The 27,560-nt window shown below is 43.8% G+C and overlaps 1 protein-coding gene across 5 annotated transcripts in view; it reads right to left on the minus strand.

Moving 5' to 3' along the window:
* Nucleotides 1–27,560, minus strand: part of GPBP1 (GC-rich promoter binding protein 1) — a 71,549-nt gene that overhangs the window by 7,338 nt on the left and 36,651 nt on the right. For all 5 annotated transcript variants that reach the window (XM_029073145.2, XM_029073144.2, XM_029073140.2 and 2 more), the window contains 7 exons: nt 24,801–24,920; nt 10,707–10,830; nt 10,230–10,453; nt 7,658–7,724; nt 4,388–4,572; nt 3,396–3,536; nt 2,800–2,964 (listed from right to left, as the gene is read on the minus strand). In XM_029073145.2, the coding sequence (XP_028928978.1) occupies nt 2,800–2,964; nt 3,396–3,536; nt 4,388–4,572; nt 7,658–7,724; nt 10,230–10,453; nt 10,707–10,830; nt 24,801–24,863 (969 nt within the window). In that variant the 5' untranslated portion in view covers nt 24,864–24,920. The remainder of the gene's footprint in view (nt 1–2,799; nt 2,965–3,395; nt 3,537–4,387; nt 4,573–7,657; nt 7,725–10,229; nt 10,454–10,706; nt 10,831–24,800; nt 24,921–27,560) is intronic.

A 27,560-nucleotide genomic window follows, 5' to 3' on the forward strand; every position in this document is an offset into this window, starting at 1 on the left:
CTTTGGGAACTTGCCTTCTTGCAAAAACCATGCCCCCCGCACCGCTTTTTTTGGTATTTGCTAAGCACTAACTATGTGCCAGGCACTGTAACCAACAAGCTAATCAGGTTGGACACTGTCCCTTGTTCACACAGGACTCACAATCTTAATCCGCATTTTACAGATGAGGTAACGGGCACAGAAGAGTTCAGTGACTTGCCCTGGGTCACACACACAGCAAGCAAGGGGATGAGCCGGGATTAGAACTCAGGTCCTTCTGACCCACAGTGGTCTAGCCACTAGGCCACACTGATGCCCTTGGCCACTGCCTTATTTTCTTTGCTCTCCAGTCCCATCAGCATTGTTTGGGTGGGTAGTGAACAAAAGCAGCTGCACCTCCAGTCTTGCTACAGATTCTCTGACGAGGAATACTATTTTTATGTGATTTTAAAATTTCACTGCAATCAAATGATATTATTCTATTTGCTGTCTTCCCCTACTTAGATTGTAAATTCAGGGGTGTGTCTTAGTTTGATCTTTTGGTGTTTTACTCCAGGATTTAGTACCTAGTGATACTTAACAAATGTCATTAGTAGAAAGAATAATTATCATACTAATTACATATTCTCAGCCAGAGCTGCAGAGTTTCCAACCCCTTTATCAGCGTATCCCCCAAGCAGCTGTGAGCATAGTGATAAGTTCCCAGAAAAAAATGTAATCTTATCTATAAAACAGAAAGAGTCTTTTTCTGTACACAGTCTTGCTAAACCGACCCAACCTTGCTTCGAGTACTACTACAAAATATACCCGTATTTGCAAGTTTTGCTCAGTGAGGTTTTTAAAAGCAATAGGCAAGGAAAAAATTGCCAAGATTGATACCAACGGGAAGTACGTGGCCTGGTGGAAAAAGTACGGGCCTGGGAGCCAGAGGATCTGAGTTCTAATCCCAGATCCATCACTTGCCTGCTGTGTGACCTTGGGCGACTCACAACTCCTCTGCGCTTCAGTACCCTCATCTGCAAAATGGACATTCAATATTTTTTCTCCCTCCTACTTATACTGTGAGCCCCATGTGGGACCTGATAAACTTGCATCTACCCCAGTGCTTCATAGAGATCTTGGCACATATTAGGTGCTTAAATACACAATTATTATTATTATCAATAAGGTAGAGAGGGAGAAGTGAAACCTAAGTCATCTCATCTCAAGCTGTCATGAAATTCTCCCACACATTCTTATCCAAATTGAGATACACCCAAACTTTCCTTTGAAGGAAAACTTCAAAGATGGGGAAGCTACAGACTACTTCAAATACTTCTTGGCACTGGTAGCATTAAACAAAAAAGGAATGTTCACACTCCTCTCTGTCCACAGCTTGTGAAATCACAGCGTGGCTCAGTGGAAAGAGCACGGGCTTTGGAGTCAGGGCTCATGAGTTCGAATCCCAGCTCTGCCACTTGTCGGCTGTGTGACTGTGGGCAAGTCACTTCACTTCTCTGTGCCTCAGTTCCCTCATCTGTAAAATGGGGATTAAGACTGTGAGCCCCACGTGGGACAACCTGATTCCCCTATGTCTACCCCAGCGCTTAGAACAGTGCTCGGCACATAGTAAGCGCTTAACAAATACCAACATTATTATTATTATTATTAAATCAAGGTCTCGATTGCTATCGTCTTCTAGAAAGGGCTCTCCCGCCCCTCAATCCCTGCCCCAGAAGATGGAGTGGTGAGAAACCCTTGTTAAGGAGACACCTTTCTTCTTTCACCTGAGCAAGTGGCTTGGGACTAGGAAACTCTTAATTTTAATTTGTTCATTCATTCATTCATTCATATCCTATTTATTGAGCGCTTACTGTGTGCACAGCACTGTACTAAGCGCTTGGAAAGTACAATTGGGCAACATAGAGACAATCCCTACCCAACAACGGGTTCACAATCTAGAACGGGGAGACAGACAACAAAACAAAACAAGGAGACAGGCATCAATACCATCAATATAAATAGAATCAAAATAGAATTATAGATATATATACACAGGTTTTGGCAACTATAAATGGGATTCGCACTTCCTACTTTCTAGAGTTATTATAGATAATTAATCACTGTTCAGTAGATAGTTGCCTGGAACTTGAGACAGTCATGTAGGAAGCCTTAAAAATTGAAGAAACGCTGCCTATTATTTCATTTTACCTTTTGTTACACTTTCACAGGAATTTCTGTGTGGGGGAATAATTCTGAATGTGCTGGTTACTGGAAAACTCTTGGGCTCTCTTACCCAGTAATATGGGGAGAATGGTGTTGTGGGTGTACTAAGTGCTTAGTACAGTGCTCTGCACACAGTAAGCACAATAAATACAACCAAATGAATTGAATGAAAGGAGTGGATTACAACAAGGAATGGGGAGAGAAACGGAACGGGGATTGCCGTTACTAACTGGGGTGCAGAGAGTCAACCCAGAGTGTCACCAAAGTGAGAGAGATTGCACCCCTATGGCTAGCAATCTTGCGCATATTTTGGTAGATCAGAGCCAGGGGAAACTGAAAACCCCAGCAAATGCACGTATTAAATAACGCATGGTCAGGAAGTCCATAAACACCCATCGAGACTTCATACAGTGCACACCAAGTGTTTGAAAGGGACTGTGGGCCGCCACGGGGTGACTCTGGGATCCACAGGTAATAAGTAGGACTGTGGTGAGGCCACAGTGTCCTCTCTGGGCAGGTGGGAGATTCTGGGAATCTGTGATTCAGTAGGAAAACGAAAGAGAACTTTTTTTTTTTTTAAGCCACAGCCACAAGATGCTTTGTAAATCAAACTACCTTCTCCTGCCCAACATGACTTCCATCTTCGTGCTCCTCTTCCACTCTGTCCCTTTTCAATGCTTTCAAGAACTCACTCTTCTTATCAGTACGCATTCGAGTCAGTTTGGTTAGACGAGGCTGACCAAGTTTGTCAACAGGAGAAGAGGAATTTGAGCGATTACACTAATGAGGAAAAAACAAAAGAAAACATAGAGAAATGGTTGGGTTAGAAATACCTACTAGCTAGTGCACAAAATAAAGAGACCAGGGGAACGATATAGTTTCCCCAATTGAACACTTAAGCTATTTTTCAGGTACCAGCCTAAAATGTGGCTGTGGGACATCTCAGAAAACTAGAAACACGTTAACAATAAAACTGTTCTTTTCCTTTTCGAATCCTTTGCCACAAATTATAGTTTGGCAGGACTTTCCATTCAGAAAAGATTCAAAAATGGTTTATAATAAATCGGTTCTGTTTTTAAACACCCGAAAAGACTCTCTCAAGGGATTTTGTATTCATATCCACTTATTCCCATTAACATTCAGTGAAATGATGTGGTTTTAATTCTATCAGTTACAAAGTATTTCACAAAAGGATAAAAATGTTACTGTACCTCCTTCACAGAATTTGGTGATACACTAAAGTTCTTGGCTGTTGACTTGAAAGAATTGAAATTGCCAATGCCATACGTGGACTCGTGGGAAAAAGAAGTGCCAAGCTTATTTTCTTTAGTTTGGCTTTTCCACTGTATAGGCTAAATAAAACAAAATACAAAATGCAATTACCAGCTAGAAGAAAGTCCTTTGGAAGACAGTGAAAGAATGAGGCATTTCAAAGGGTAACAAATGACCTAAAAGAAATTGCTTTTGCCTTATTTTGTACTTGCATTCATATTTTAATATGTTCGCCACCCAACACTTGAGCATTAAAGAATAAACCACGGCTACGGCGATTCTGTCCAAAGCCTAGCATTTTTCTGCATTTATGTAAAATATTTCAGATAATGCAGTTATTTCTGTACCCGATAGACCTTCTTTTGCACTGCAAATAAGTGGTACTGTCAGTTAACTAACAGTTACGTATCGAGTCATACAGGAACATTTTTAGCAGATTGACCAAATGTCAAACTTTGAGAAAACTGGACTTGGCCCTACACTGCCTAGAAAGGAAAGAGGTAGTTTGGAATGGATAATTTAGAGATGTTCAACATCCATACACCAATTTCCCTCGACCACTATTCTGCTGTGCTGCCCCTTTTCGGAGGTCAGGTTCCACTTTTCCCTACGACCACCAGGCCTCACTAGCATCTTCTCCACGCACGCTAGGCACCTGACCTTCCGAACCCCCCACTTGAGATCCTCTCTTGCAAGGCCGTTGGCCTTATTGGAGAAACACTGCCTCATTCACAATGAGTATCGGGGTGGGAGAGATGAACTGCTCCTTAATGGAAGATTATGCATGGCTTATCTGGGACAGCTGGGTTACTTTCCTTAAACTAATCAGTCCAGTTCATTACATCACCAAATAGGCCTAGCTGGTCAAAATTCCCTCACCGGACGCAGAATGCAATTGAATATTTACAGTTTAGAAAGAGCATAAACTTACCTTTGAAGGGGGAGCGGCAGGTTTAGGGACTAAGCCCTTATAAACACTTGGGCCAGTCCCATTCTTAACTGGCTGAGAGTGGAGATTTCCTCCTACCGGGAATCCAGATATCTGCAAGTCTTTTGTACTCCCTTTCTTAATGACGAGCATTCTTGGAGCTCTAGATTTAGGATTCAGAGGATATTCTGGGCAAACAAAGGGCAGAGAGTTTATACTTTTAATAATGCAATACATCTGTTTTATAGAACAATTTGTCCATCCATTTCCAAAGAACCTCTATATAAATTTTGCCTTCAGCAAGGCATTTAAAATGACTAAAACCAAACAAGATCTCTTGAACTTCAAAAAACAAAAAAAGAAAACAAAGAGGTGCCACAAGCATAAGTTCATCTTGTCAGATAGGTAAAATTGTCCAGTGCCAACCAATTTTGTTCCGCTTTACTGAATTTAACAGGAACCTGGCTGTGCCAAGGCACAGAAATAGGAGAACTTAAATCATTTCACAGTGTGCATTTATAAATTTTCACATGCCTAAAATTGAAGCTATATTTTCTCTAGATAATTGAAACTTTCAAATTAACCGAGATGAAGAGTAACCGGGCTATCACTCGGGAAAGGGGAAGTTTGGGTGGAGACAGTTCTACTCAGCATATAACTTAAGAAACTGTCCCCTCTTAGGGGGAAGGGGTGGTCTGAACCCTAGGAGAAGCTTGAAAAACTTCAGTGAGGATGCCAAGGAAAGAAGGGCCAAAGAAGGAGCCCTCGGGGAAAATGGAAAATAAACAGGAAAACCCAGACATCTTGGTTTAGGAACTTACTGAAATTTCTTTGAAACAATGTGATATAGTGTGAAACCACTGCTGACTAGAGTGCAAGATAAACTGGGTAGGGAATGTGACTACCAACTCTGCTGTGCAGGATTCTCCCAAGCACTTACTATGCTACTGTGCACACAGTAAAAGTGCTTAATGAATACCACTGATTGATACAAGTTGTAAGCTGTTCCATAAAGAGAGAAAGGGAAAAGGAAGGGCATGCCTTGTACATCAAGGTAACTATATCTACTGAGACTGCTAGCAAACAAAAGGCAGCCAATAAACACAGACATTCTGGGCTAAAGCGAAAGATGGAGAAGTCTATTTTAGCCATTTAAGCCAAAGACTTTTTCAGTCAACTCAACAAAGTGGTTCCAGGTCAAGATCAGATGACAGTAAGAGACTATGAATTCCCAGAAATCTATTGGAAGAGCAAGTCGGTGAATCCCAAGTCAGCAAACAGATTTTCTGGATTACCCTGGAGACAATTTTCTTCTGTACAAAATTGAGGCATTGATTAAGGCAGATGTCCCTGATTTGAACCTTACTATGGAAGGAATTGATTGGGAATTCAAAGGTGGATGGAAACTTTGGTAAGGGATCATAATCAAGATCTTAAAAGAGGGGAAAGAGGTGAGTCAGCAAAATACTGGAAGTAAATGGGAATGGGCTGAGGACACGCAAAGGACCTGATGGAAGGAAGGTCTAAATGGAATCCAAGAAAGCTAACTGCTTTTTGAAAAAACAAAATCTCCAGGTTTAGGAAGTTTTGGAACAAGGAAGACTTGAGCAAAGGGAAGACAAGAAAAGCAGCAAGATGCCAAGTTAGCAAAACCTTCCAAAGACCAAAAAAGTATATGAAAAGGTTCAAAAAGTGAAAGTTGGGCCAGAATCCTAAAGAGGAAAATAAGGAAACTGTGCAAGAGTGTTGGAACGAAATTACAGAAACTAAAGTGCAATTAGTGTAAGATAAGAAAATAATCATCAATTATAGGCAAAAGAGGTCTAGCCTGTAAGCTCACTGTGGGCAGGGAACATGTCTACCAAACTCTGTTGTACTGAATTCTCTCAAGCATTTAGTCCAGGGCTACACACGTAGTAAGCCCTCAATAAATATGACAGATTGTCACCAAACCTCCTTCTCAAACTTAGCTGCAGACTTCCTTCCAACTCCAACCAGACTCCCCACCAACCTCTTGCTCCCAACTATCTTCCTGTTCTTCACCAATCCCAATGCTAAGTTCCAGTTTCCTCTTCTTTGGCAACTCCTGAACCAGACCGGGCCCCTGCCCTCATGGTCCTTGGCATGGTTGTGTCAGAGTGACGGGCTCTTCATACATATTACTGTTAATGCAGACGTCACTTCAGGCGTCTAACAACACAACACCGATGTTAGCAACAGGAGTAACCTACCCCTATTCACTCCTCTGCTTGGTTATGCCCAGAGATGAAGCTAGAAGAAGCACTGTTTGACACTGAAATCAGGTTAAGAATAGATTTTGTTTTACAATATTTAGGCCACATTGGATTATTCTAATGCGTTAGCAGGCTGAATCCGACAACTGGATATTATTGTGAACTCCATCATTCCATTACACTTCCCCTGGAGTCTTTAAAAAGCACTGTTTTCCGTCACGTAATAACGTTCTTTCTTCTGCAATGCTAAATTATTTGTCAGTTTAGCTCTGATTGCTATAAAAAGTTGTCTTCAAAAACCATAACTATGGCGTAGGATTAGATCAGACAAAAATTTCTGTGATAAAATGCCATTTACCTCTAGACTGTAAGCTCGTCTCTAGTCTGTAAACTCCTCGTAGGCAGGGAACATGTCTACCAACTCCCACATATTGTACTTTCCCAAGCACTTTGTACCGTGCTGTGCACACACTAAGCGTTCAATTAAATACCACTGATTAATTTATCAGGTAAATTTTTCCAACTAAAAATCCCTTCCCTAAAATGCCAAGTGTACTAGGACTATTAATCTAAGGATATGAACCTTTAAAATACAATAAATTTAGAAATTCAAGTCTTTGGGAAATGACAAAATGTTGGTTACATATGGTTCAGGTTTAGTTAAAATTGGCAAACTACAAATCACTCATTTAAAAAGTTTACATATTTTTGTTCTCACAAAATTTAAGTCCCCTACATGAAATAAATACAAAAATTAGTCATCACTTCAATACAGTCAAGCTTAAGCTGGTTGGAACTTTCGCAAATTACTCAGGAAGTCACACTTTGTAGGCAATATTTCTCTTCAAAAAACCAAGTCTGACTTTTTTAAGACCAAAGAAGACTGCTTCAAACAATGCCTTGGAGAAAACAGGTACACGAAAATGAGAAAGAAAGAATTTCTACCCATTTACTGCACTGTATTTTTAACTTGAAGCAATTCAACAGTTTATCTACTAAAAGTACAGCTCAAAAAAAACCACCAAAAAATACCACTTACCCCACACACCTGCCGCTAAAGATTTATTCTGGTTTGGTTCTCGTTCATATTCAGGATTTAAAGATGGCTGAAAAGAAGCATTAAAATGCTTAGCTTGTGAAAACAGTAATAACACTTCTTGATAAAAGAACAAATGGAATCTTTGCTGCTCTCAAAAAATAATTTGAATTCCAAATGAAATTTTCACGTAGAAAAGAGGATGGAGTGAATTTCTGTCAGCCTCCCATCATCCCCATCACTCACTCCTAAACTGTGGGCGTTTCTCAAGGGACTGATGTGGATTGTCTTCACTTCTCACTTGAAACTCAGTCCCCCAGAGAGCTCTATTCCTATGGCTTAAGCTACCGCTTCTACGCAGACGACTCTCAAATCTACCTTGCTAGCCCCGGCAGCTCCTTCTCTACCATCTCACAGTTCCTCCTACCTCCAGGATTGCTCTAGATGACTATTTGGCACCTCAATCTCGAGAGGTTCAAATCCTAACTATCTCATCCAACCCTTTCACATCATCTCCTTCACCTAAGTTTCTCGCCTCGGTTCACAATACAATCCACCAGTCTCCCTGCCTGTGAGGCTGGCAACCTTGGCATTATCTGACTCCTTGCTCTCATTTAACATTCACTGGAAGGTGGTTACCAAATCTTTTCGGCTTTTCATCCAGCAAGAGCGTGGCTGAGCGGCTAGAGCACGGGCCTGAGAGTCAGAAGGACCTGGGTTCTAATCTCAACTCCAGCACTTGTCTGCTGTGTGACCCTGGGCAATTCACTTAACTTCTCTGGGTCTCACCTGCCTCCACTGTAAAATGGGGGTGAAGACTGTGAGTCCCATGTGGGACAGGGACTGTGTCCAACCTGATTAACTTGTGTCTACCCCAGGGCTCAGAAGAGAGCTTGGCACAGAGTACATGCTTAACAAGTACCATAATTATTCTATTATCCACAACATTCCCAGGATCTGCCCCTTCCTCTCCATCGAAACGGCTACCAAGGTGGTCCGGGTTCTTGTCATATCCCAGTACGAGTACCCCATCAGCCTTTTCACCAACTGTAGTCTCTCCCCTCTCCAACCCTTGGCCCAGATCATTTTTCTAAAAAGTCTTTCTGCGTACATCTCCCAAATACTTAAAAACTTCAAAATGGTACACCCACCCCTCTCCGTATCAAGCAGAAACTCCTTACCATTCACTTTGAGGGTGTCATTTAGTTCTCTCCACCCTATTTATCCACTCTCTTCTCCCAGTACACTCCGGCTTGTACTCTTTGCTCCTCTCAAGCTAGTATAGTCACGGTACCTTGTCTTCCTCTCTACCAACAGTGATCATTTGCTCACATCCCTACTCCACCACCTGAAATTCCTCATCCTATAAATTTGACAGAATCCTGCTCTCCCTGTTTTCAAAGCTCTTCAGAAACCCAGTTTCTTCCAGGGGTCTTTCCCCAATTAATTTCTAATCCCCTCTGTTTATATCCTGGTCTCCCCATTTTCAAATTTCTTCCAGAAAGCCTCCCCAATTAAATTATAATCCCCTCGTTTATATCCCTCAGAATACCTGTTCAGCTCTTCTGCTCCACTTCTGCATGTAAGTACTTTCTTACATATATACCCTCTTACTTAACTAACTTCTATATATATGTATATACATGTATATGTGTATATATATATATATATATTCCCTTTAACTTCTTCCTCTTTACTGAAAAATCCTTGAGGTCAGAAATCATTTCTATTCATTCTATTGTACTCCTCTGTACAATGTTCTACCGTCAGTAAATGTTCAATAACTAGAATTGATTAAGAGAACTTGGGACTCGAGACTATGTCCCACTCCTTGCCAGAAGTCCTTCATAAATTGCTTTGTCCAACTAGTTTTTAATCCAAGGCCAGCTGGACTGTCCTCAGTAGCAAATTCCAAAACTTGCAACTTGAATCTTGCTTTCTGATAAGCTTATCATTCTTGCTATAGTCACGCTGCTGGTCTCCTGCAAAATCTAGAAATGATGGCTCAGATTGAAAATGACCATTTTCGGAATAATTTAATACCAGGTACTCGGACACCTCTAAAATATTCCCTTTAAACTTTAAGTTAATGGTGGAAAATTGTTTTTTTCTTCAATGATAATCACACAGAAATCTAAGGGGAAGTATATGTAGAAAGCTAAAGTAGGTAAAAGTGACTGGAAATATCAATTATGATTATTCATTTTCTCACCAAAAACTGCTTTTCTCTGTTTATCATCGGCCTTATTTGAAAAATGAACACCTGTGTTAATAAGAGTACAGTTGGCATTTGAGGAAAAGAAGACTGGTTTTATAAAAAGACAAAAGTTTTTAATCTAACAACTGGACAAAACTTTGAAAAACAGTACAGTGTCCGCATGCCAAACAATTCGGAAAACTAATTTAAAAACTTAGACTCACAATCATAGGTGGGATCCCTAAGAAGAGATCTCTAAAAATAAGGACCTTTTAAGGAGCTGCATGAAATTTCATGAAGTAACTTAGCGAAATGGGTAAAAATGCACTTGCAGAAGTAATGAAATCTGGTTTGTATTAGAGAGACAAAGCAACTTACAAAATCCTCAGCCTCAAATTTTTTGCGTTCTTCCTTATCTTCTTTTTTCTCGGTTTCATTATTGGGGGCGTTGTTTTCGTGCAATCCTTGGTTTTTTCCAGAGTGGAAAGTGCTGCTACGAGAACGGGAACTTCCACCATGGTAGCCTCCTCTATGATTTACGTTTTCAGTACCATTTCTGCCATGTGTACGCCAACTATTTTTTTCTTTCCTTCCAAAATTACCTTTGGTCATAAGGGAAGATTATTACTACCACACCAAGGCCGAGACAACCGTTACACTGTACTCTCCCGAGCGATTACTACGGTGCTCTGCACACAGTAAGGTGCTCAATAAATATGACCGAACGATTGACTGAAAAGAGTATGCTAACCCACAAGAAAGAAAAAACAATGAATTCTGAGATCTGACGAGAAGACACAGCCAGACACTGTTTATACCTAAACAGATTTTAAGATATCCTTTAGGAAATTTTACCTCCATTGGGACGTCCAATACCAGAATCAAAGCCATCTGAAGAGTTGTGCCGTCTACGATTAACATCATAGCGATTCTCTGCCCACGGGAAGTTTTCAGAATGCTTTTCAAAATTCAGTGATGACTGGAATAAGCATATAAATTACCATCAGGGTACACTCTGTTTTTCCCTACTACACATTTAGACGACTTCGCAAAACGTCAAAAGGTAAACACGTGGGATAATGATTAGCTTAAAACTTTAACAGCAAAAATGCAACTGGAAATGAACACAACATAGTTATTGTGCTATTTAAAAGGCAATGTATTTTTGATATCACAGAGATGTTTGTTGACCATGTAAACTGCCTTCCTTCTAAATACTGAATTTCGCTTCCTGTTTATTCAAGTATTTTAAGTAGTTAAACAAACAACACGCACAAAAAGGCAGTATCACAAACAGAATTATTTTTTCTTTTCTTTTTCCCCCTTTAGAGTATCGGGATCACTGTAGAAATTTTTACAAATCCTACACATGGGTGGAAAGCTCAGGTCACTCAACAAAATAGACATCCAACATATAGTATTACATCAATCAAGTAGAAAAACTAGAGAAAATTTTTTAAAGTTGCCCACTGGCAACATGAACTGTCAAACTTCAGACTTATATTCAGCCATTCTAAAGGGAAAATCCATTCAAATATTCTTGGTAAACTGGATAAACAAGGCATTTGCCACAGAAAATTTTTTGATATTTTTTAACATTCAGCTTTTGAAAAGTGCCACAAACACAAAAGACATTTATCAATTTTGTGAAGCAACTGTGCTCATTTTCCACTCAAACTTCTCACATCACTGAAAAAAAAGTTAAGAATTAGCCCCCAAACCAAAAAATGAGTTCAATCAAGCACAACTTATTTTGAGGCAGCTCCACAAAAAAAACCCCTGAATATATGGAAGTTGATTTCTCATTCCAAAAAGTGAATCCCAGCAAGCAAGAAGTTCGTTCTTGCTATAGGTATAACAGATGTTCATGAATAGTTTGTGGTTCAAGGAAAAGATAGTGTTTGGGAGTCAGAAGTCATGGGTTCTAATCCCGGCTGAGCCACTTGTCATCTGTGTGACCTTGGGCAAGTCCCTTCACTTCCCTGGGCCTCAGTGACCTCATCTGAAGACTTTGAGCCCTACGTGGGACAACCTGATTACCTTGTATCTGCCCCAGCGCTTAGAACAGTGCTTGGCACATAGTAAACGCTTAACAAATACCATCATCATCATCATCATCATCATTATTATTATTACGAGGAGTCTATAATTCTGCTCCTCCAGCCACAGCTCCCTACTGACTCTTGTTTTTATTTTTTGTATCACGTACCTTATGCAGTATTAATGTATTTTTGTTCTCTTGTTCCCAATGCGTCTCTTTTCATAGATTATGACTCCCTCAGGGGACAGGGTCCATGTCTAACCACTTGTATACTCTTTCCCAGAGCTTAATATAGCGCTCGGCACACAATAAGTGCTTAATACACACTATTACTATTATCAATTAATGGTATTTATTGAGCACTTACTGTGCACAGGGCACTATACTAAATGCTTGGGAGAGTACAATACAGGACCGTTAGTAGCCACGTTCTCTGCCCACAACAAGCTTGCAGACTAGACGTCTGGTAGTAATAATCTACTGTTTAGTAGTAGAAGTGATAATAATGTTAGTAATATAATTATAATTAGTAGCATATTAGTAATATTACTCATATAATAATATAATTACTAAAATAAGAAAACGGATTGCAAGAGAACAGTGCCAGAGACAAGGAACCTGACAAGGAGGGAGTTCTAGGAGTTCATCTGAAAGAACTTTTAGCAGTCCATTTCAGAGATTATGAGGGTCTGCACTGAGGATTTGGTATGGTGGTGTTTGTTGAGCACTTACTATGCGTCAAGCAGTTGAGAGAAAGGGACAATCATGCAGTGGCTTTGAAGGGGGAAAAATGACAGATTTTGGCAGGAGCCAGGGTGGAAAAACAGTGGAAAAACGGAAGTTTCTTGCTTAAATTTCAAAAGCTTAAATTTCTTGTTTGTGTAACAGTGCTCTGGAGGTTGTTCACATAAGACTACTTTGGAGGAAATACAGATTTTTCTCTGCTGGGCTGTTCACATAAGACTAATTTGGAGGAAATACAAATTTTTCTCTGCTGGGCTGTTCACGTAATACTACTTTGGAGGAAATACAATTTTTTCTCTGCTGGGCTGTTCCTTTGGGTTGCAATAAAATGTCCTCTTTATTTTCTGTGAAGTGAGTCTGGGGATCAGACTGTGAGTATAGAAGTCAAGCACAGTAATCAGAGAGATGGGTGCCAATTAACAACCGTGACGCCAACGAACGGCGAATCTTGAAGGGATGGCAATAACAATTTAATAATCTTAATATGCCTTTCACCAATGAGGATGAGACAATAATTACTCAATTAGCATGCGAGACAACGGTTACCCTACCAACGTGGGCTTTGTGCCCAGATGTGATGAAGTCACCACTACAGGTAGTCACGAAGAGACTTAGTCTGATCTGTCATCTAAAGCATAAATACACCTACTCCAGAGACTGGTCCAAAATAATCTGTAACACTTCTGATTCCACTTTTAACAGTCTAAATTGCTGAAGTTACTGAAGTTCTCAAAAAAAAAAAAAAAAAGGCCACGCCACATCAGATTACCCCCTTATTCATTCATTCATTCAATAGTATTTATTGAGCGCTTCCTATGTGCACAGCACTGTACTAAGCGCTTGGAATGGACAATTCGGCAACAGATAGGGACAATCCCTGTCCAAAGACGGGCTCACTTATTAGAACGCCAGTGCTCAAGAGCACCAAGGATACTCCCCCTGAGAGGAATGAAGCACTCACTTCCCTTGCCCTCAATCTGCCTCTGTCGTTTTCTATTCTTTGAGAAGCAGTGTGGCCTAATGGATGGAGCGCAGGCCTGAAAGTCGGAAGCACTTAGGTTCTAATCTTGGCTCCGCCACTTCTCTGCTCTGTGACCTTGGGCAAGTCACTTCACTTCTCTGTGCCTCAGTTATCTCATCTGCAAAATGGGGATTGAGCCTGTGAGCGCCAACACTTAGTACAGTGCCCTGGCCCTTACTAAGCGCTTATCAAATGCCACTAAAAGAAGTCACTCATCTAGTGATCAGAGCCTAAAAAAATCTTAGGAATTAGATTTCCCAAGGCCTGCCTCTCTTGTCCAAAGCAAATTCTGAAGCTATCTGTGGAGTTCTGGTCCTCTGACGGCAATGGAATGAGTGATGACAATATGTCCTGACCTACACCTTTGGATGACCACTTCCCGCCGCTACCTTATCCGAGACGGCAGCTCCTCCAGCCTGTTCCTCTTCCCATCCTTTCTGTACCCTGAGTCTTCCCAAGAATTCCAGATAAAATTTCTCCAGAGGACTAGATGTAGAGGTTACGGCGCTAACACTTTCGTCGTCTCAGAAGGTCTCGGAAACACCTAGGATCCAGACTGAATTGGGAACTTGGCTTTCCTCCCTACCTCCCAATTTACAGTTATCAACCCGACGACAGAGCTTGTCTCTACCACCCGTGGCTAAATGTGGCTTATGGGAACAGTCAGGGCAGAGGGAACTGCCCGGCCCTCCTAATCTGGAGATTTCCGAGGGTGCTTTTCAAAATGTCTCCCAGGTGGCGCGTCCCAATAAATGTTCTTCTCCCCAGGTCATCTTCTCCCCATATTTGCACTTTCAGTTCCTGAAACATTTCTGCCAAGATTTATGTGCTTCACTATTTCAGGACTTATTTATTCATCTACCCATCCTTCCGCTGTGTTTCACCTTCTGCTGATAAACTATTTCCAGTCTGTCTCCCCTACTAATAATAATAACGTTGGTATTTGTTAAGCGCTATGTGCAGAGCACTGTTCTAAGCGCTGGGGTAGATACAGGGTAATCAGGTTGTCCCACGTGAGGCTCACAGTCGTAATCCCCATTTTACAGATGAGGGAACTGAGGCCCAGTGAAGTGACTTGCCCACAGTCACACAGTTGACAAGTAGCAGAGCCGGGATTCGAACCCATGACCTCTGACTCCCAAGCCCGGGCTCTTTCCGCTGAGCCACGCTGCTTCTACTAGATTGCAAGCTCCTAGAAGGCAGAGGTCATGTCTTCGGGAGGAACTGACTGTACTCTCAACTGCATTATCTCCAGCGTGTTAATAGGGTTTGCTGGGCACAGTTAGGGCTGGAAAACTACCGAGAAGCAGCGTGGCTCAGTGGAAAGAGCACGGGCTTTGGAGTCAGGGGTCATGGGTTTAAATCCCGGCTCCGCCCCTTGTCAGCTGCGTGGCTGTGGGCAAGTCACTTAGCTTCTCTGTGCCTCAGTTACCTCATCTGTAAAATGGGGATGAAGACTGTGAGCCCCACGTGGGACAACCTGATTCCCTTGTGTCGACCCCAGCGCTTAGAACAGTGCTCTGCACTTAGTAAGCGCTTAACAAATACCGACATTATTATTACCGATGGATCGGTTTACTTAATAGGTGACTCTTTTGGAGCTGCGGACCTCGAACCTACATGCAGTTTAAACCGTTGCCACATGATGGGGCTAAAACTCTATTCGCCTTGGTTCTTACTTGGCCCGAAAAGGCATCATCTTCGCCCTCCTTCTCAAATTTTCATACCAGGCTCCTCCACCCCGCCAAAACTGTGCGTTTGGCCAGATTTCAGAGCTTTCCAAAGGAGCGAATAAGCCCGTCCCATCGTCTCTGTTCCAGCCTTTTAGAAACGCAGAGGATCGTTGCCTATTCTCTACCTATCGCCTTCTCTGCCTACTACTTAGCACCGTGTTGATTTATCTCCGCTTCAGCATTTTAGAAACGCAGAGGACCGTCGGCTATTCTCTACCTTTTGCCTTCTTTGCCTACTACTTAGCGCCGTGTTGATTTACCTCCGTTTCAGCATTTTAGAAACGCTGAGGATCGTAGGCTGTTCTCTACCTATTGCCGCCTCTGCCTACTACTTAGCACGGCGTTCATTTATTTCTGCCGCGGAGGGTATCCCACAGGCTGGGACTTAGCCAACGGGCGGGAGCGCCATCAAGACTGCTTCACCCCAAGCTTGCACCAAGTAGCACTGGGGGGGACCTTCTCCCCGCAACACAGGGGTCCTCTCGGGATTCTGAAGGGCTCGGGCCGCCCCTCAGCTCATATGACCCACTGGAATTAAAAGGCGACGGAGGCCATCGCTGACCCCGGAGCCATTCCATTTCAGCCCTGAACCCTTCGGAACGTCTGAGGTCCCGGGGGGATCCTGAGGAACCCAAGGTCCCCGCAAGCTGCCCCGAAGAATCCGGGACGAGCTACAGCCGGCCAACACGATACTGTGTCATCAGCTCTTTTGCTAGAGGCTGGGAGGGGAGGAAGAAAAGGAAGAGCGGAGAAGAAGGTGCTCAGAGAAAGAAACAGGCTTGGGTAGCCTGCCGGAAATGAAGCAAATTTGGCTGTGTTTTCAGAACGCAGAGAGAACTGTAGGAAAGGGGGATTGAAAATAATAATAATAACAGTATTTTTAAGTGCTTACTATGTGCCAAGCACTGTTCTAAGGGCTGGGGTAGATATGAGGTAATCAGTTTGTCCCACATGGGGCTCACAGCCTTAATCCCCATTTTACAGATGACGGAACTGAGGCCCAGAGAGGTTGAGTGCCTTGCCCGAGGTCACAAAGCAGACGAGTGGCAGGGCCGGGATTAGAACCCACATCTTCTGACTCCCAAGCCCGGGCTCTTTCCATTAAGCCATGCTGCTTCTCCACACTTCACTTCAGGATCCCCGGCCAAATCAAACTCGGATACACTTAAGATTCAAGAGCCTAGACGCTAAACAGTGCTCTGCCCCAAGAATTATTTCTACCGCTCATTTTTAACTGAAGTCTCAACAATACCTACAAATGGTCCACTTTTCTGCGTATTCTTTAAATTGAAGAAAGAATTTAATAAACATCTGAACAGATTCAATTTCTACTAAAATACAAAATGAGGTTCTTCCTGGAAACAAAGTATAATTAAAAAGAACCATGGGGTAATGTTTTGGGCACTCTAAAGATGCCATGGAGAGATGTTCGGGTGTTGAAGTAAATGAAATGACCCGAATCGCATTTGGGAATAAAGGAATCAAAGAGAAAAGTAAAAGCACTTGGCAAGCGTATCTTCTTCATGCTTCCTATGAGTTCGAGAGGAAGTCGGAAAGCCCTGACCTTATTTCACGCAGCTCAGAAAATCGAATAACTTTCCCAAGATCACAAGGGAGCAGTGAAAAGAATCTAGGGCCAGTCTAATTTCCAACCGCATGGCTAGACCCTCTCTCACACTCTAAGGCACAACAGTTGCCAGTGGGTGAACACAAACAGCAGAATACCGTCCCAATCGCAGCGGACCACAAGCTGATCTTCGGTTCTTGTTGCTTTTTAAAAAGCCAATCGGTGGTGTTTGTTGAGTGTTTACTTGTGGTGAACACTGTATTAGGTACTCAGGATTTACTACAGACTGTAAACTAGACTAACAACTCTGTGATAGTGCCTAGAACAGTGTTCTGCACACAGTAAGTGGCCAAAAAACTGACTGATTCGTATACATACAACAGAGTTAACAGACAGGATCCTTTCCCTAAAGGGTTTTACAATCTGGAAAAAACCTAAGACACTTTTAACCACTTTATATTTTAAGATTCCCTAAATGCTTCCCATCTTACTAAATAAATTTTCTGTCACATTCCTTGGGATGGAGAAGGAGAGGCTGACTGCGGTGGCCCTTTCTGAATCAAAAAAACTGCTTCCCCCTCTTGTAGGAGGAAGGCTGGTGGTTATACAAAACCCCTGCTTCATTCCACACCGGTCAGTCGGCAAGCAGGGACTTTGGAAGCAGTGCATGTCTACCCTATGATATGATACGATTCAGTTCCTTGAAAAATGGGGCTGCATCCTGGGGTGTGATTCCTCAGGGATTTATATGTTTTAAATTACTAGATTAATTCAATAAATTAGGCTTCCAGAAACTCTAGGAAAGTAGCATGAAACGAATTCCTTGACGTGTGCTGTACTCTGACAATAAACGTCGCCGAATTACGGCTTAATCTTAAAGTAATTCAAAGCATAACTGTAAATAAACAAGCTGTAATATAATAATGATGGTATTTGTTAAGGTCTTACTATGTGCCAAGTGCTGTTCTAAGCACTGGGAAAGATATAAGGTTATCAGGTTGTCCCACTTGGGGCTCACAGCCTTGATCCCCGTTTTACAGATGGCTCACAGCCTTGATCCCCGTTTTACAGATGAGGGAACTGAGGCACGGAGAAGTTAAGTGACTTGCCCACAGTCACGCACCTGACAAGTGACGGAGTCGGGATTAGAACCCACGTCCTCTGACTCTCAAGCCCGGGTTCTTTCCACTAAGCCATGCTGCTTCTCTAATATAGATGGTTTTGAGGCTTCGCAGGAAGCTACAGCAATAGAAGTTTGTTGGCTGCGCTAAGTTGTTGCTCAACTTGAGCAAAGATCTGTGAGCCCGTCATTGGGCAGGGATTGTCTCTCTGTTGCCAAACTGTCCATTCCAAGGGCATAATACAGTGCTCTGCACATAGTAAGCACTTAATAAAGACTAATGAATGAATGAATGAATGTGTCCAACTTCAGAAGAACAGCAACTGCAGCCTTTCCTAAAGTACCTGTATCAGGACAATTCCTGAACACCTCTGCACGTCTCTCTGAACTCCTCTCTCCGTTAGGGTCAACTGCTCCAATTACATTTACAGATTTCTCTACTTTCTCGAAAACTGACGTGAGACATTTTAATCCCAAGATTTGGGCCGGCAGGAGGGGGGGGCACCGTATCCTCATCTATTCAGAATCACTGAATTACTGAACTGTCGCCGACCGACGATTCCTCTGAAGGAGATGCGATTAACTCATCGACTTCCGCGTCGTCCACTGCTAAATTAAGCTGCCTCCCCAGTTTAAAACATTCTTCAGCTTTTTGCACGGGAGCCTCTATCCAGGTGAACAACTGACTGAGGCGGTCGATATTCCCGAGCTAGTCTCCGGGAGAAGGTGTTTGCCTGAACACTCTGAAAGGAAGCATTAGGGAATAGGAAGTATTTAGGGAATCTTAAAATAATAATTAAAATCGTAAAAGGTGTGTTACATTTTTTCCACAATTTGTAAGATGTTTGAGGGGAGGGATCCTGTCTACTAACTCTACTGCATGTATTCTAATCAGTCAGTTGTATTTCTTGAGCACTTACTGTGTGCAGAGCACTGTGCTAGGCACCTGGAAAATTACACTGTAATTGAGTTGCTACTCTAGTTTGCAATCTGTAGTAAGTCCTAAGTACCTCACACGATCGGAGTGAGGTGCGTGAGGAGTTGGGTTTGGGGCTTGGTCCCAGACGGTGCAACGTCACTACTCAGTTAAGAACTCCATCCACATTTGTAGGAGGGCTTCAAGAGAGCATACATTTTCTTGCCTAGGGCTAGTTCGGGATTCCTTCCGAGTCAAGCTGGGGAGAGAGAGAAAGAACATTTTCTTGCCGAGGGCTAGTTCGGAATCCCTTCTGAGCCAAGCTGGGAAGGGGGGGTGGTGATGAAGGAGAAGCGAAAGAGAGAAAGAAAGAGAAAGTGAGAGCGAGAGAGAGAAAGAGAGAGAGAAAGAGCTACTGTTGGACTCTGAGGAACTCCTGGCTTCAGTGGCTGATCTGGCTCTCTCAGCTGATCAAATCCGGGAGTGGGGTTAATGAGCAACCTGGGGAGAATTCAAAAATCAAACTCCTCACCCACCATACTCTGTGTGGAGAGCGCTATATTGGGTACTTAGGATTTATTATGGACTATAGACTATCAACTCTATTATATTGCATTCTCATTCACTCATTCATTCAATCGTATTTACCGAGCGCTTACTGTGTGCAGAGCACTGTACTAAATGCTTGGGAATTACAATTCGGCAACAGAAAGAGATCATCCCTACCCAACGACGGGCTCCCAGTCTCGAAGGGGAAGCACACTGAACAGTAAGCACACAAGAAAGGCTCAATAAATACAACTGACTGATTAGAATAACCCATTTAGACTGTAAGCCCGTCACTGGGCAGGGATTGTCTCTGTTGCTAAATTGTCCATTCCAAGCGCTTAGTACAGTGCTCTGCACATAGTAAACAGTCAATAAATACTACTGAATGAATGAATACATATAATAGAGTCAGTTGACAGGATCTATGCCAGACCAGGTCTAAGGGACCTCGGTTGAAATATATACTGGCCCACCTACCCAGCACCACAGAAATATTCTGGGATAGAAACAGGTGTGGGTTCTTAGAGATCCACCGGGTTCAAGGCACCCCGCCCATTCCCTCATCCCCCGTGATGGGACCCCCAAAACATAATTCACTTCTGCTGGGGAGGAGGGAGGAACTAGAGGCGTAAGAAAGGCTTCCTCCTTGATATCCATGAGGCAAGTAGGGGAGATTCCTAGGATGTGGACGGCAGTGGGAAATGAATTTTGCATCTGCATTCTCGGGACCCAAGACCACCCATCTAAAGGAACAGGGCTTGGCATCCCTTAGTCTCTTCCCATTGCTAAGGTATTACGCACAATATGCGCTAAGAAATGCAGAATTTAATGATCTGCAAACATACAAATCACACTCTCGTCCTTGACCGTCCCGCCATCCATCCCTTGTTCACACTGTTTCCTGCCTTGGAATTCCTCCCTCGCCCACACCGGACAGACCACAGCTCTAGTATCATTGCTTTTTTTAAAGGATTGGGGGAGGGTGTGGAGTGGAAAGAGTAAAGAAGGTACAACAGCACAAGAAAAAAATATAGCCTATCCAAAACTGAAGGCCTCAAAAGGTCAGATAAAACACTTTCCTTCCATCTGGAACCTAAACGGATGTGGAATACTGAAATGGGCCTGGCAGAGAAAAAGTGGAAGAAGCAGAAGTTCCAGAAATCGTTTTTTGCCCTGTGTTTTTCATTCTTTCTCCATGTTTTTCCCAGTTTTTTTTTCCAGTTCCTCCAATTTTTCACCTCCCCTCAATGCTCTTCTCCCGGTCACTCTATTATTTGACTGGCAGGCAGGTATATTATTTGGGGAAAAACCAGACCTGCAAAAAGTGTCCCTGAATTCTGCTGGCAGCAGAATCCTAGCCCTTTTCTTTCATTCATTCATTCAATTGAATTTACTGAGCGCTTACTATGCACAGAGCACTGTACTAAGCGCTTGGAATGTACAATTCGGCCACAGATAGAGGCAATCCCTGCCCAACCACGGGCTCACAGTCATGTCCTCTCTAGATCTTAAAGCTTACTGGACCTTTTCTGACACATTTTCTGATTTTGTAGAGAGGGGAAAAACCTCAAAAGCATAACTAGGACTAGGGAGCTCGGGACCAAAATAAATGGGAATTGCCCCCTCAGTTCAAGCACCCGGGTCCTCAGGGTTCACATGGAGCTGAAAACCCGAATAACCCGCCCCTGGTGCTATCTCCCAAGGAAGGGATCGTGAATCCTGTACCCCCTAAATGCCCCGCTCGGCACTGCCGCCCAAGGGAATCCGGGTCCCTTTGCTTAATGAGTTGCTGACATGGGGGGCTTGTTCCTGGGACAGCTTGCTGACCACCCGCAGCTAGATTAGACCTAAATGAGGCGTGCCACTTGCAGGATATGAATTCTGACTGGTCTTGGGCAGCTTCTGCCCCCGGGAGGGCTTGCACCCCGCAAAAGGTCGAGGCACTTGGGTGGACCGTGTTCGGCGAGGCCCAGGGGGCCGGTGGTCCGCTAGGTGCCATTTCCACGACTAGGCCTCCTGCAACCCAGGAAGCAGCACAGGCAAGTGAGGCTGCTCAGTTATGGCCGTCACCCTCGAGGGTGACGAATCTATCAACGGGGTCACGGTACATTCACCGTATCTCAAAGAGGGGCTTGTTTTTACGCAAAGTAATTATAAAATGTTTTCCCAACGGTCACCTTCCGAACAAATGTGCAAGCTACAGAGACTTGGGTTATAAGTATAGAGAAACAGCCCGGCATAGTGGATAGACCACGGGCCAGGAGTCAGGAGATCGTGGGTTCTAATCCCATGTTGGCCATCTGTCTGCTTTGTGACCTTGGGGAAGTCACTTCACTTCTCTGTGCCTCATTTACCTCAATCTGCAAAATGGGGATTGAGACTGTGAGCTCCATATGGGCCAGGGACTGTGTCCAACCCGATTTGCTTGTATCCACCCCAGTGCTTAGTACGGTGGTTGGCATATAGTAAGCATTTGACAAATACTATCATTATTATTATATTATATAGATAAGGGAGGTAGCATAGAGAGAGCTAAGTTCCTCATAATTCAAAACATTTTAAGAGGAAGAATGTGCATATTTAGCCCTCTGGTTAATAAATGCATTATAAAGGGACCGAGTATGAAAAAGTTTTGCATATCTGATTAGTCTTTTTCGTATGAATTTCGCTGAGATACACAGCCTAAAAATAGCTAATGAGTTAAATTACATAGGTCCCAGTGTGCATGTGTTACGCATGTGTGACTGAATTGTTCATGTTCTATTATAGGGCTGCGTATGGATGGGTTTCATTAAGCACTCTGACAATGACTGGTTAATCCTATGGCTAATGACCAGATATTTAATTATATGACCATAATTAATACCCGGAGTCCCAAAACGTACTGTAAATTGTAGTTTTTGTTTGTAAATAAAGATAATCTTCCAGATCAGAATGCAGACCATAAAGTATAAAACCTTGAGGTTGATGGGTGTGTTTTACAAATGTTGCAAGAATATCACATATGAAATGAATATACCATAAATGTGGCACGGGGGCAAGGGGAGGGAGGGTACGGTTTCACGGGAAGGTGGCTGCAGGATTAAAATAGGCTCTATCAGTTGGCCGACTGCCTGGGTGGGAAGAATCTGTCCCACGAAACCTCGGGCAGAAGAGAGGCTGCCCAGGATCCAGACCGCGTCGGGATCATCCCCTTGCTTTGATTCGGTGGCTTCACACTTTCAGAGGACAATCTACCTTCCTGCTGTAATTTGGCACTACAAGACAGAACAGTGGGGCCACAGAGTCTTCTCTGAATCGTAGAGGGTGATGAGAAAACTCATCAAAGGGGAAAGGTGCCCTGGTCCACAAACCATGTGAAGCCACTGCTGTGCTCACAAGGGACAAATGGGAAGGTTTTTCTTAATGGATGGGAAAAAAAAAAGTCAAAATGTATCCAAGCAAGCAGCCCTGGGCAAAAACCCAAGCTCCAAGATTTTTTGACACGAAATATTATTTTAAGAGGAACACATGAAATGCCATTACTGGGATAGGCCGATGGTCCACCCAATCCAATATTTTGTCTCTTTTATTTTATGGCATTTGTTAAGTGCTTACTATGTGCCAGGAACTACGTTCTAAATACTGGGATAGATGCAAGCTAAGGGGGCTGGACACGGTTCATGTTCTACATGAGGCTCACAGTCTTAATCCCCATTTTACAGATGAGGTACCTGAGGCCCAGAGAAGTGGACTGGCTTGCCCAAGGTCACCCAAAAGACAAGTGGCGGGGCTGGAATTAGAACCCAGGTCCTCGGACTCCCAGGCCTGTGTTCTATCCATTAGGTCATGCTGCTATCCACTGCCGACAGCGGCCAAACAATGCCTGGAGGAGCAAGCCCTCTTTCACATCGATCCTAACGTTTGGTGGTGGCTCGTCGACCATTCTTAACTTTACCCTCTACGGCCTTGACTTTTGCTTTCGTAAGGGTGGGCCCTCATTCAGGAACCTATCCAAACTCTACCTTGAACTCTACATCCGGCATGGCTACGTGAAACTAATTCCACTAATGTCATGCTCCGTTTGAGCTATGCAGGAAAAGCCAATGAGGAGATATGCAGCCGGGAATTTCCTTTTCCCATTCTTGCCACAGACACCAATAATATGGAGTACAAATAACAAGCACTGATTGTCGGAAGTCTGCTTTCCCAAAAAACAACTTGAGCAATTTAAGAAAGATGACAGTGAGAATAAGTTTAGTATGTGGTATGTAGAGTCTGTAGCACTGAAGAGGCATTTTAAGATGAAAAACCCCATTTTCACCAAACTGGAAAGATCCTGAAAATCTGTTCACATAATTAATTTTTTTAGAGCTATCCTCAAACTTAAAAGAAGACAAGATGGCATATTCTGGTCTGGCCAACTGAGCACATCCTAATCCCTTGGCTGTAATGACCTCATTACCTCATCTTGGAGCATACAGACCATACGGAGAAGGCGGGAGCGTTGGATCCTTCTCCGAAGGAAGGAGGAAGTGAAATGCAGTCCGAAACCGAGAACCCATAAGCAGCCTTGGGAGGGAAGGGCAAGGCTACTTACCCAGCCAGAGAAGATCTTGCCCCATGAGCCAAAAGAGAGTCTAGAAATGATCCCCAGACCACAGATGAAGCAAACCTGGTTCGGCAGTGACCTATTTCCCCAAAAAATACCCTCTCTGCACTAGGGTCAAGTGCACAATGTTTGGAAATGCTTCTCTTCAAGGTAAATCTCTCAATTCCCTTCAATTATTCCATTCAATCGTATTTGTTCGATCGTATTTATTGAGCGCTTACTGAGTGCAGAGCACTGTACTAAGCGCTTGCAAAGTACAATTGGGCAACAGACAGGAGACAATCCCTACCCAACAACGGGCTCACACCCAAAACTATCTCTGCATAACTGCCTTCAACCATTTTCCACAACTATGACTGCATTACAGGAAACAGAAAGGAAAATGCCTACAGGAGAAAAAGCCAAAGGGGAAGGGAAAAAAAAAAACCCCAATCAAAATACTAACCCCCTAAAAACATAGAAGTTTTGGTTATTTTGGAGGTAGAAACCACAAAACCTGGCACTGTCACTTGAGATAAAAAGCAACCCAATACATCTGAGATAAAATGAAGGGGATTTAAAACTGAGTTGTCTTTTAAATACCTTTTGGCCCAATTAGGGAGTCTTCTTCAGAAGGAGATATCTGGGGTTCCTTATAGGATTACAGAAAGGATAGAGGAAAGAGTACCTTTGTTGATGATGGTGGAGTAGGAAAATTAAGCCAGGCTGGAGCAAAGTCATGCTGCGCCATTTAGGTCCAGTCTCTCCAACTCGGGGAAACAAGGCTTCAACACCTCATGGCAAGTCCCTGTCGTTTAGAAAAGGAAGGCGTTATAATTGAGACTCGTAACTCTCGGCCAGTAGTCATCATACGCTCTGTCATAACCTCCCTTTCAATTATTATCGCCAACAAAAGTCATTTATCGGGGTTCCTTAAACATTTTAATATCTATCAATCTTATCGAACACCTGTTCTAGATAAATGAAAGCAGAGCAAATAAGTAAATGCTTTAAATATCAAGGTTTTCACCAACCCAAAGTGACTTAATTGCTTTTAAAACACTTTCAACTTTAGGAATATATATTACCAAAATCCCAATTGCCACGTGCAACTCATCAGACAATCCTATATGTTCTAAAAACCGGCCCACGTAACCTAATTAACCCAAGAGGGAAAAAAATTGTCACAGCTCTGTCCGCCGCTAAACAAAGTGACTGCCTTTTATCCGATCCTCTCCTAGAAAACAGGTCACGGATTAAAAATTAAAGATGCCATTCGCTTTTTGTTTAAAATTGCTTCTTAGACAATAAAATCATGGTTATTAGCAGCACTTGGGAAAAACTTTTGTGAAAAAGTATCCCTTCCATCACCCCCATGTAGTTGGCAGCTCTGGTGAGCCACCAAGAAGCTGTGGAAGGGGTGTTCCCCCACAGAGGGAATCCATGAATCAAGGAGTAGAAGAAGCTGCTTCGGGCTGATGGGCGTATTCCCATTTAGGTGGAGGCCAAGAGCCTATTAAAACTCTGTTTAGCAAAGTTAAGAGGGATAGAGGGAGAAAGGTAGGGAAAGAGGGAGGGAGGAAGGGAGGCAGAGAAGGAAGGGAAGGAGGGAAGGAAAGGAAAGACTCTACCTAGTAAAGTTAAGAGGGGTGGAGGAAGGAAGGAGGGGAGGGAGAAAGGGAAAGAGGGAGGGAAGAAAGGGATGGAGGGAGGGAAGAAAGGGATGGAGGGAGGGAGGCGGAGAATTCATTCATTCAATTCAATAGTATTTATTGAGCGCTTACTATGTGCAGAGCACTGTACTAAGCGCTTGGGATGAACAAGTCGGCAACAGATAGAGACGGTCCCTGCCGTTTGACGGGCTTACGGTCTAATCGGGGGAGACGGACAGACGAGAACGATGGCAATAAACAGAGTCGAGGGGAAGAACATCTCGTAAAAACCGATGGCGACTAAATAGAATCGAGGCGATGTACAATTCATTAACAAAATAAATAGGGTAACGAAAATATATACAGTCGAGCGGACGAGTACGGTGCTGTGGGGATGGGAAGGGAGAGGTGGAGGAGCGGAGGGAAAAGGGGAAAATGAGGCTTTAGCTGCGGAGAGGTAAAGGGGGGATGGCAGAGGGAGTAGAGGGGGAAGAGGAGCTCAGTCTGGGAACGCCTCTTGGAGGAGGTGATTTTTAAATAGGGTTTTGAAGAGGGAAAGAGAATCGGTTTGGCGGAGGTGAGGAGGGAGGGGGTTCCGGGACCGCGGGAGGACGTGACCCGGGGGTCGACGGCGGGACGGGCGAGACCGAGGGACGGCGAGGAGGTGGACGGCGGAGGAGCGGAGCGTGCGGGGTGGGCGGTAGAAAGAGAGAAGGGAGGAGAGGTAGGAAGGGGCAAGGTGACGGAGAGCCTCGAAGCCTAGAGTGAGGAGTTTTTGTTTGGAGCGGAGGTCGATGGGCCACCACTGGAGTTGTTTAAGAAGGGGAGTGACATGCCCAGATCGTTTCTGCAGGAAGATGAGCCGGGCGGCGGAGTGAAGAATAGACCGGAGCGGGGCGAGAGAGGAGGAAGGGAGGTCAGAGAGAAGGCTGACACAGTAGTCTAGCCGGGATATAACGAGAAGAAGGAAGGGGGGAGGGAGGGAGGGAGGGAAGGAAAGGAAAGACTGCTTAGCAAAGTTAAGACGGATGGAGGGAGGAAGGAGGAAGAGAAAGAGGAAGGGAGGGAAGGAAGGGATGGAAGGAGGGAAGGAGGGAGGTGGAGAAGAAGAAAGGGAAGGAGGAGTAAAGGAAGGAAAGACTGCTTAGCAAAAGGGATGGAGGGAGGAAAGAGGTGGAGGAGGGAGGGATGAAGGGAAAGGGGGGCGAAGGAAGGGATGGAGGGAGGTGGAGATGAAGGAAGGGAAGGAGAGAGAGAGGGAAGGAAGGGAAAAAAGCTGTTAGTGATTCTAGCAAGGTGAGCCAGTAGAGGTGGGGAGAGGGAAGAGGCGGGAACTCCCCACCCCCACCCAAAGCCTATGGCACTCCCACCACTGATGGACCGGGTGACCCCCTTCGTGGAAACCTCACATTGGGTGGGGGGAGAAGGGGTCCTCACCACTGCAGAAACTCCCCTATTCTCTGGATGCCAAGCATCCGATGCCTCCAAGAGAAAGGAGAGGCCTCCTGGGCTTTCCCAGGGAGACTGGCCTTAAAGAGACTTTTTCCTACAGCTTAGCTGGGCCAGATAATAGCTGGATGAGTATTAGTTATGATTCACTGGTAGACAGTGGTAGACAGAAAACCAAGGTACAACTGCTTGGCATAAGGGTGAGCCCCTTAGGCGGGAAAACCCTGCATTACACTGACAATGAAGTTCTTCAGGCCTCTCCAGTCTGAACTGCCTAAAGCAATCTATTCTCTGGACTTCCAGTGATGATCACATGATGCAATTAGCCAGCTGAGAAAACTCCCCTG

Source organism: Ornithorhynchus anatinus, chromosome 10 (genome assembly GCF_004115215.2).
Source record: "Ornithorhynchus anatinus isolate Pmale09 chromosome 10, mOrnAna1.pri.v4, whole genome shotgun sequence".
In the NCBI taxonomy this organism is placed as follows: Eukaryota; Metazoa; Chordata; class Mammalia; order Monotremata; family Ornithorhynchidae; genus Ornithorhynchus; species Ornithorhynchus anatinus.